Source organism: Petaurus breviceps, unplaced genomic scaffold, assembly GCF_028583685.1.
Source record: "Petaurus breviceps papuanus isolate PSGF00001 unplaced genomic scaffold, PetGlider_PUasm1.0 90895, whole genome shotgun sequence".
Taxonomy (NCBI): Eukaryota; Metazoa; Chordata; class Mammalia; order Diprotodontia; family Petauridae; genus Petaurus; species Petaurus breviceps.
The window spans coordinates 32,233,110-32,243,685 of record NW_027187372.1 but is presented as its reverse complement, the minus strand read 5'-3'; the positions used below and the strand labels follow the sequence as shown (position 1 = coordinate 32,243,685).

The window sequence follows — 10,576 nt, the reverse complement described above, 5'->3', positions numbered from 1 at the left end:
TGTGTGTGTGTGTGTGTGTGTGTGTGTGTGTGTGTGTGTGTGTGTGTACGTACAAGTTTTTATAACTTAAAGTTTGTATAAGTCACCAAGGGCCCAACACTGGGGAGGCAGTGGCATCTCCTCCAGAGTTGATATCTAAGGAATGACCAGGTGACTCTAACTTTAGGTTGGTTTAAATACAATCCTGCCTAGAAATATGTGCAAGGAGGAAAAGAGGCCTATGTATCAGGCAACAACAAAACTCAAAGTTTTAAAACCAAATACTGCAGGAATGTTGGTATAGGTTATAGAATTCCCCTTCTGTCCACCATGAATCAATTATTTACATACTCAGTGCATAGAGATGAACAGGGATGGTAGTATGCTAGACTTGCCAGCCAAGCATGTCCAATCCTTGAAGATGTTCCCAATGGACAAAGGGAATATTATTCCCTGCTGGTCCCTCCTATAACATGCTCTTCTCTTTCCTTTCAGATGTTCCTCTGCCAGGGTCAAAACTGTGGTATTTGGGCTTCTCCCTATCCTCTCCTGGCTCCCCAAATATAAGATCAAGAACTACATCGTGCCTGATCTGCTTGGGGGATTGAGTGGGGGGTCCATTCAGGTCCCACAAGGTGAGAGATTCCCCCTACACTAGATATGATGTATTACATCCCCTGTCTAAAAAAATAATAAAAACCTATAATCCTGAACCTTAAGGTGTGCCTTCCTTAGACTTCAGGGGCTCAAACTTGGGGATCATTAGCTAAGATTCCCCTCAGGGTTGGGGTAAACAGTTGTTACTTCCTATACTGTATGTTCCCTGGCTGGAATCAGTATCCCTTTGAAGTAATGAGACTGTCCTTAATTGTCAAAAATCATCATGATGCAGCAGGTCTAAGTCTAGCCTTAGAGCCAGAGCCCCAGGCTTCAAATCCTAGATCTTCTAATGACTTCTTGTGTGACTTTGTTCCCCATTCTGGGCCTCAGCATCCTAAGCTGTAAAGTGAGGAGATTGGATAAGACAATTCCTGAGGTCCTTTCCAGCTTTAAACTTATGATTTCGGGGCAGCTAGGTGGCGCAGTGAATAGAGCACAGGTCCTGGAGTCAGGAAGACCTCAGTTCAAATCCGACCTCATACACTTAACACAAAAGTAGCCTATGATCTTAGGCAAGTCATTTAACCCCAACTGTCACCCCTCCAAAAAAGCAAAAAAAAAAAAAACTGGGACAATAAGCTTATGATCTCATAACTTCTTCAGGCATGGCTTTTGCACTGTTGGCCAACCTTCCTGCAGTCAATGGCCTCTACTCATCCTTCTTCCCTCTCCTGACCTACTTCTTCTTGGGAGGCGTGCATCAGATGGTGCCAGGTAAAAGGCCTCCTTATCCTCAATTCCCCCTCCCCACCCTCCTTGTTGGTGAGTACAAGGATCTAAAAGATGGTGGTATGTCCTGTGTCATCCAAAAGAGGGAAACTCACTAGACTGGTAAAAAGATTGGAAACTGTCATTCGAGGACTTATCCAAAGAACTGTTATGATCTTGAATTAGTTTAAGGACTGTCCTGGGGAACGAGATGACTTCTGAAGTTCTTCTAGCTCTATTTCTCCATGCTCCCATGATCCTATGAGGGGAATCCTGTATCTTCTGCTTGACCCTAGAGAGCAGAACTTCAAACAATGGGTAGATATTACTGGGAGAGAGATGTAGGGGAAAATTCCTTGCAATTAGAGAAATCTGAAAATGAAATTGGCTAACTTTCCTCACTACTGAGTAATGAGTTAATGGGCAATGAGCTCTCCATCACTGGGGTAGGGATAGGGGTGGGGAAGTCTTCAAGTAGAGACCCAGGCTTTGGATTGGGATGAGACTAAATGATCTCTGAAGTCCCTTCCAGTCCTGCTAGGTTTGAGTTCAGTCTCTCTCATTCATTTACTGTGTGACCCTAAAGGCTTTTATGCCTAATCCTCATTTTCTGTAAAATGAATATAATGGCGCTGCCAATTTCATGAGATTGTTCGAAGGCTAACATGAAATAGTACATGTGGGAGTTCTTGGCAAAGCAAGAAGGATTGTACAAATGTGAAGGAATTTTCTTTATTAACTGGAAAGGAAACTGAAGAATGGTGAGATGGAAGGAGAGAAGAATGTGGAATCATTGGGAGCTAAAGCTCTATCCAGGACTACCTTTCCCAGTAGAATTATTCAACTGTTCTACTGGCCCCCTGAGGGTTAGGGAGCCATCCTGGGGCCACTAGTGGTTGTAGTGGGTATTGGTCCAAACCTCTGTCTTTTGCTGGGCTGGGTGGGGCACCACAGGTACCTTTGCTGTTATCAGCGTCCTGGTGGGTAACATCTGTCTGCAGCTGGCTCCGGAGTCAAAATTCCAAGTCTTTAACAATATCACCAATACAAGCTATGTGGACACAGCAGCCATGGAAGAAGAGAGACTCCATGTGTCAGCAACACTGGCTTGTCTAACAGCCATCATCCAGGTGAGTGAAGAGGGCAGAAGTGCCTCAGTGAGACCCTACTATTCCTGGGCCTAGGAAGTAAGGGCCCAAAGAGACTGCTGACAGATCTCCAGGGTGTTCATCATCACCTCAGGGGAGACAGAACAAGTTGCCTCTTCTATCCAAAAACCCATAAGCTTTCTAGAGATTATTTCCACTCTCCTTCTCTACCAAACCCAATTCCTACAGATGGGGCTGGGGGGAAGTGTCTAACCTATTAAAGCAGATTTGGCAATTTGCCTTCTCCACGGGGTTGGAAGGTACCTTGAGAAATCATCTTGTTCGTATCCCACTAAATGAGAATGTTTTCCAAGATTGGAGGCTGAGAATTCCAGTTCAAAGAACCTTAGAAGTTACCTAATCCAACCTGTTTTCTATAACATGACTCTCCTTTAACATTTATCACAAGGGGTTGTCCAGAGACCTCTGGAAAAGGTCCCCAAATCTCAACTTGCCACTTAACCCAGTGTCTGACTCCCTCCTCTGCCACGATATTGGACATCTCACAGAAATTCTTTCTAATTATTCATATGCTTAGGGGCTGCTAGGAAAAGTCCCTCCTCTACTCCCAACCCCCTCCCAGCTCCTGTCATCTATACCATCAGTATTGAGGATATGCCTCAGCCAGAGATAACAGAAAGTCTCAAGGAGAACTTCATGCCTTTTTTTCTAAATGCATATTTTTATTATAGAAAGTTCCACTTCTCATAGATATGTAAGTGCCCATGTGTGATAAGTGACAAAATAGATCATAGGATTTTAGAGCTAGAAACCTTAGAGATTCATAGGTTTTAGAGTTGAAAGTAACTTTGAACACCTGGATGGCCTCTCCCATTTACGAGATAAAGAACCAAGGCTCAAGAGGAAGAGTGACTGGCCCAAAGGTTATACAGGTAATAGCAGAGCTATCATTCAAGACCAAGTTTTCTAAGTCCAAATCAAACATGCATTCATTTTTGTCCCAGTATAAGGGTTACAGGGAAGTCCCAAAGTTTCTTAGAGCCAATGACTCACAGGATGGGGCAGGCCTATGGGGGGTAGGGGTGGGGGGGTTTGCAGGTGAAATCTTCAAACCCTACTTAGGATGTACAAAATGCCTCAACCCAGTTCCAGGCCTACTCTGTGCAAGGCACTGTGCTAGAAACCATAAGAAATACAAGACAGTCTCTGCCCTCAAAGAGCTTACAATCTAGTTGGGGAGATTGGATCTGTGCATTAAAAGATCACTAACCACTCAAGGATGCATCTGTGACATTCTGGGTGAGCTGCTGTTGTCCTTGGCAGTGGGGCTGTGGCAGGGAGCTGCTGGTCTAGGCATGGCCCCAAGCGGACATCTACCTTTCTCTCCCCTTCCCCTTTGCCCCATCCCAGATGGGCCTAGGCTTTGTGCAGTTTGGCTTTGTGGCCATCTACCTGTCTGAGTCCTTCATCAGAGGCTTCATGACTGCTGCTGGGCTGCAGATCCTGATCTCTGTGCTCAAGTACATCTTCGGGCTGACCATCCCCTCCTACACGGGCCCTGGGGCCATTGTCTTGGTGAGTCTGGACATATAACTCAGAGAGCTGGTGTAAACACCTGAGAATCTTTCCTGCTCTTTCAGATTTTTTTTTAAGTGATGAGTTCAGGTGGCTAGGTGGCGCAGTGAATAGAGCACCAGTCCTGGAGTCAGGAGGTACTGAGTTCAAATCCAGTCTCAGACACTTAACACAAAAACTAGCCATGTGACCTTGGGCAAGTCACTTAACCCTCCAAAAAAAAGTGATGAATTTCCTTCATGTATTCATTCAATAAGCATTCATTATAAATATAAAAGGCAACTTGCTAGAAGCTAGGATTACAGGATGCAACAAACAGTCCTTATGCCTGAAAGCAACTACAAAAGGGTGGGGAACCTGCAGCCTCAAGGCCACATGTGGCCCTCTAGGTCCTTGGGTGCGGTCTTCTGACTAAGTCCAAGTTTTTACAGAACAAATCCTTTTATTAAGGGGATTTGTTCTGTGAAGTTTGGATTCAGTCATAGGGTTGCACCTGAGGACCTAGAGGGCCACATGTGGCCTCGAGGCCGCAGGGTTCCCATTCTGGTCTGAACTGAGGCTGGTTGATCACCTATCAGAAATTCTTGCTCTAGAAAGGTCTTGTACTCAGTGGGAAGTTAGACTGATGACCTCTAAGGTCCCTTCCATATCTATAATTCTAATTCTTGTTGCCTTCCTTAGTTCCTCATTTTGGTGCCTGTCAGAGAAGTTCTTCCTTAAAGCTAATCTTGTTCCCTTTAGCTATAACTTAAAATCTGTTTCTTCTTGTTCCACTGAGGGACAGAGAAAGAGAGTTGATCTCCTATTCCAGAGAGTCTCTCAAATCTGGGTTGAGGAGGGAGATGCATATGAGAGGCTGAATTTTGTTTCACTTGGGCCTCTCTCAAGCATTGTTGCAACCTCAAGACTCTGGCCTGGGTCCCCAGAAGTAGACATATAGAAGGGAGAGGGAGGGAGCCTATGAAGGCCATGACCTCTTCTTCCCGATTGTTCAACTCTGATGTCCCTGCTCTCCCTCTAGACCTTCATCGACATCTGCAAAAACCTGCCCCATACAAACATTGCCTCGCTTGTCTTTGCCCTGATCAGTGCTGTCTTTCTGGTGCTGGTGAAAGAGCTCAATGTCCGCTACATGCACAAGATCCGTGTCCCCATCCCCACAGAGCTGATTGTGGTGAGAACCTCCACCGGAAATTGGGTTTGGGGTTGGGAGCCTGGACTAATGGCCAAGGGGGCAAAAGGGCAATGCGGAATTGAATTCAGAGTAAACAGACTTGTGAGCAAAGGCCTGGGTCTGCTATTTCCTACCTATGCGACCTGGGAAAAACCATTCTACCTCAGTTTTCTTATCTGTAAAATGAGAGTATTAGACTAAATTAGCTCTAAGATCTATTACCGCTTTAAATTGTGTGATCCCAAGAGACCCCCATGAGGTGAGACTATGAGCTTTTGACTGCAGGTGCCCGAATTGAAACCCTGGCTTTCTCACTTAAGTTATCCCATTGGCCTGGAGAAATTTCCACCCTTCTCTGGGCTTCAACTATAAAATAAGGGGATCCAACTAGATCGGCAGAATCAGAGACATGGCCCATCACCCTCCTGTGTAGTCTGACCCAGGTTAAAACATAATTGAGAAATATTCAGCAAAATAAATAAAAATACAATAAAACAGATAGCATTACATTTTAAAATCGAATCAATATGTGGTCCACAGGGATCCTCATGTACAATTTAGTGGCCCCCTTTTCTATTTAGATAACCTTTAAGGTTCCTTCTGAGTCTATTTCTATTATCTGTCTTTTTTTTGGAATTACTCTTTTTTAACTTTATTTGTTTTTAGTTTTCAACATTCATGTCTATAAGATTTTGAGTTCTAAATTTTTTCACCTCTCTGCTCCCTCCCTTCCCAAGACACCATGCAATCTGATATAGGCTATATATGTACAGTATGATCGATCATCTGAAGATCTCCTCGCTATAGGACAGTAAAGCTGTGCCCCCTGCAGTAAGTGAAAAAGAAAATCAGTCAAAGAAAGTCAATCTTGGTCCATGTCTAGCCCTCCAAAGGGAGTATCTGTCAGACAGCTTGGAATGGAAGGGTCTGGGTTCCTTTATGAGAGAAGGAAGCCTGGTAGACACTCCATGCCCTGGCCTTGACTCAGGTCCCATCTTTCCCTTCCTCAATAGGTGGTGGTGGCAACAGCTATCTCTGGGGGTTGTAAGATGCCCAAGAAGTACCATATGCAGATTGTGGGAGAGATCCAACAGGGGTGAGTGGAAACTTCTGGGAGTTTGGCTCTCCCACACAGGCCCAGGCCCAGTTTCAATCTAGAACCTTGGTTCTGAAGCATGGGCCAGTGCTGGAGCCATGGGTCAGTTCCAATGAGATCTGCTTTAGGACATTCATACCCCCAAGCCTAACCCAGCTCAGTTCAGCTCTCAGTCTGTGTCTCTATAAGACAGTTTTATTGGAACACAGGTCTAATTTATGCACAATTTTACTAGACAGAAAATCAGATAAAAGGTGGTTTCCTCTGTGAAGAGGAAACATCTCTGCCTCTATCCCAGGATAACACCTTTGTAACCACTGGACACATATGCTGAGTGCCTACTACAGGCAAGATGGTGGAGAATTAAAAGTTCATCAGTTATATTCCCATAGTCCTGGGAGGCAGAGTGTGAGAGGAGAACAAAGGAAACGTTTGAATCAAAGGGCCCAGCTTGTAATCCCCCCTCTGCTACTCAGTGATGGTGTGGCCTTCAGCAGCTCTATAAAGACTCTGATCCCCCAGCTTCCTCATCTTCAAATGAGAACAATAATACTAGAACAACATAGACCTCAAATGATAAAGGAATTATCATCATCTTGCCCAAAATGGTGGGTTTGGCCCAAATAATCTCTGAAGTCCCCATAATTTCTCAAATTCTATGATTCTGTGATTCTCATTTTGTGCCCCACTCCTGATTCCCACACTCCTTCTCTCTTCTCCTCCCATACACAAATACACACTGGGTCCTGATCCTTCTTTCCCTCTGACTCCATGGCAGATTCCCCACCCCAGTGTCCCCCATGGTCTCCCAGTGGAAGGATATGATTGGCACAGCCTTCTCCCTGGCCATCGTGGGTTACGTCATTAACCTGGCTGTCGGCAGGACCCTGGGGACCAAACATGGGTATAATGTGGATTCTAACCAGGTAATGCAAGGAGACATGTGAAAATGGAGCATTTGGGAGCAGGGAGGGAAAAGAGGCCATGGACACCATATTGGAGATGCTATGCAAAGACACTGCTGGTGAGGGGGTCCCCCAGAGACTGGCTGTTACTGTGTAGATACCAGAGACTACAGCATTGAAATATGGGCTTGTTCAATGCCACCATTATTTGCAGAAACACTGAGATTCATAAGACTTAGTGATAAAAGGGACCCTAGAGAGTTACACTGAACCCCCCATTTTACAAATCATAGGATAATAGACTTAGGGAGGGACCCTAGAGGTCAAGTCCAACCCCCTTCCCTTTATAGATGAGGAAACTGAAGCTTACAATTAGTAAATGTCTGAGGCAGGGTTGGAGCTTAGGACTTTCTGACTCCAAGTCCAACATTCTACCCATTGTGTCATGTTGCCTCTAAGGAAACCAACACTCAAATAAGCAATATGACTTACCCAATATGACACCAGTAGTATGCCTCTGAGGCATAGAACCTAGGGGACAGGAGGACATAGGAGAAAAAGACCACCGGGCTAAGAACCAAGAGACCAGGGTTCTAATTTTGATTTTGTCACATTAGTATAAGTAAACCTGAACAAATTTCTTAACCTATTTCTCAGTTTCCTCATCTATAAAATAAGAACTTTAGATTAGATCAGAGATTCTTAGCCTTTTTGTGTCATGGACCCTTTGGGCAGTCTGATGAAGCCTATGGACCCCTTCTCATGTTAATTTTGCTTTAAATTCACAATTGAAGGAAATATTAAATTTCAATTAGAAGTTAGTAAAAAGGGGTGACTAGGTGGTACAGTGAATAGAACGCTGGCCCTGGAGTCAGGAGGTCCTGTGTTCAAATCTGGCTTGAGACATTTAATACTTACTAGCCATGTGACCTTGGGCAAGTCACTTAACCCCAACTGCCCTGCCCTCCCCCCTCCAAAAAAAAGGTTAGTAAAAAAATGATGTAATTTTTTTCCTATCCAAGCTCTCAGACCCCCTGAAATCTATCCATAGATCCTTGGGGGTCCACATACCTTAGGTTAAAAAACACCCATAAACTAGAGGACCTCTAGGATCCCTTCCAACTTTGAGTTCTCTGTGGTTTTGTAAGTCATAGAACTGCTCAAAAGCCCTAGCTCAACTCATACTCTGGCTCTTTGCATTTGGCAAAAACTCACCTTGAAACCCTGAGATATCTGGTCATCAATTACCTCTAGTGATCTTATCCCTAATCACTCATATGGGAGGTAGGTGGCATAGCAGATAGAGAGCTGAACTTGGGGTTAGGAAGTCATTTACTAGCTTTGTGACCCTGGCCAAGTCACTTGACTGCTGTCTGCCTCAGTTTCCTCATCTGTCAAATAGGAATAATGATTGCCCCTACTCAGCAGGGCTGTTGTGAAGATAAAATTAGAGAACATAAAGGAAGTGTTTTGCAAACCTTAGAGCAATGTGTAAATGCTAGCTGTTACTAGCTATATTATTGGTATCCCTGGATTGTGACTTGCCATCCCATATTCTCTAGCTTATTCTCTTGGTACTGGGATCATGAAATCATTTGCTATGGCTAGAAGGAATTTCAGGAGCCATCTAGTCCAAACCCATACTTTTACAGATGAGACTGAGAACCAAGACAGTTAAATGACTTGTACGAAGTCACAGAGATATTAAGTATCTGAGTCAAGATTTGAACCCAAAGTCTTCTGAGCTCATCACCTATGACCTTGTTAGGATCAGGGCTGCCACGAAGCAGCCAGATCTCTGCCTCAGGTTCTCTTACTTCCCTGCCCCACCCATGCTCTAACTCTACCCAGACTGACTCCCATCTGCAGGAGGTCCTAAGCATGTCTTCTCTCCCCACAGGAAATGATTGCTCTGGGCTGCAGCAATTTTTTTGGCTCTTTTTTTAAAATTCATGTCATTTGCTGTGCTCTCTCAGTCACCCTGGCTGTGGATGGAGCAGGGGGCAAATCCCAGGTGAGCTGGGGGGATGGCAGGCATCTGAAGTCAATTGGGAAGACCCCCAGAAGGACCAGGTGCCAAGTTGAACTCCAAGAAGCTCACACACTCCCTCCAGCCCAGATCCCTTCCCCTAGCCTAGAAAAGTGGAAACAAGCCAGGTCCCTAGACACTTTCTCCACTGCCGCCCCCCTCCACCACTTCTGGCTGAGGCACTAAGGGGCAGGGACAAATTCACACAGGAGACCCAGTTATCCCCTAGAGAAAAAACCCTTACCCTCATCTCACCCTCACATATACCCTGCCTTCCCCTCTCTGTCAGTATTCAGAATTTTTTTTTATTCTTCACAGGTATCAAGTCTGTGTGTGTCTCTGGTGGTGATGATCACAATGCTGGCATTGGGAGTCTATCTATACCCCTTACCCAAGGTAAGAGCACAGTTAGGGCAGGCTGGGGTAAAGGAGGGAAGAATCTCATAAAGTATTAGAGAAAGAAGGGACTACAGAAATGAGCCAGACCAAACCCTCATCTGAAGCAGGAATCAAAGAGATTAATTTCTTAGAGGAGAAAGGCACAGAACCAAGACAGGAATGGGCATAGAACTATCCAGGGGGCAGGTGCTAGCAGACAATCTGAGGAGCCTCTAGGCCTACAACACCCATGGTGGGCTTGGCCCCAGAGGGACAAGACTACAGGGCATTTGCCTTTCGTAGGATCACAGAGCTGAAAGGAGGCTTAGAGATCACTAGTTGACCCTCCTCATCTTTTTTTTTTTTTTGCTTGGCAATTGGAGTTAAGTGACTTGCCCAAAGTCACATGGCTAGTAAGTGTCTGAGGTCACATTTGAACTCAGGTCCTCCTGACTCCAGGTCTGGTGCAGTATTCACTGCACCACCTAGCTGCCCCTAACCATCCTCATCTTACAAAGACAGTAACACAGTTACAGTTACACAGTTAAAAAGATAGGTTTTGAACTTCAGTTTGTGGGGGATTATCTTGTATCTCTTCCCCCCCCCCCCGTGTGTGTGTGTGTGTGTGTGTATGTCTCTCTCTCTGTCTGTCTCTCTCCCTCCCTCTGTCTCTCTCCTCTCTCTCTCTCTCCGTCTCCCTCTCTCTCTCTCTGTCTTTCCCTCTGTCTTTCTCTCTCTCTCTCCCTCATTCTTGACCAGAGGGTTAGAAGACAGGGGAAGAGACCCTTTCCCAGTGATCTGAGTCCTTGTTTGCTTTCCTTACAGTCCGTGCTGGGGGCCCTAATTGCTGTCAACCTCAAGAACTCTCTTAAGCAGCTCACTGACCCCTATTACTTGTGGAAGAAAAGTAAATTGGATTGTGTAAGTATGTCCTCCTACCCCCTTGTCATCCTCTCCCTAATT

General features: G+C 45.1%; 1 protein-coding gene across 2 annotated transcripts in view; it reads left to right on the top strand.

Annotated features, from left to right (window-relative positions):
• The window catches only part of SLC26A9 (solute carrier family 26 member 9), a 78,727-nt gene that overhangs the window by 53,474 nt on the left and 14,677 nt on the right, over positions 1-10,576 (top strand). The window contains exons 4-13 of one of the 2 annotated variants that reach the window (XM_069074699.1): positions 475-614; positions 1,243-1,353; positions 2,302-2,477; positions 3,867-4,031; positions 5,053-5,205; positions 6,219-6,301; positions 7,080-7,227; positions 9,107-9,220; positions 9,554-9,631; positions 10,439-10,534. In XM_069074699.1, coding sequence (XP_068930800.1) covers positions 475-614; positions 1,243-1,353; positions 2,302-2,477; positions 3,867-4,031; positions 5,053-5,205; positions 6,219-6,301; positions 7,080-7,227; positions 9,107-9,220; positions 9,554-9,631; positions 10,439-10,534 — 1,264 coding nt within the window. The remainder of the gene's footprint in view (positions 1-474; positions 615-1,242; positions 1,354-2,301; positions 2,478-3,866; positions 4,032-5,052; positions 5,206-6,218; positions 6,302-7,079; positions 7,228-9,106; positions 9,221-9,553; positions 9,632-10,438; positions 10,535-10,576) is intronic. The other variant, XM_069074700.1, reaches the window with a different exon arrangement.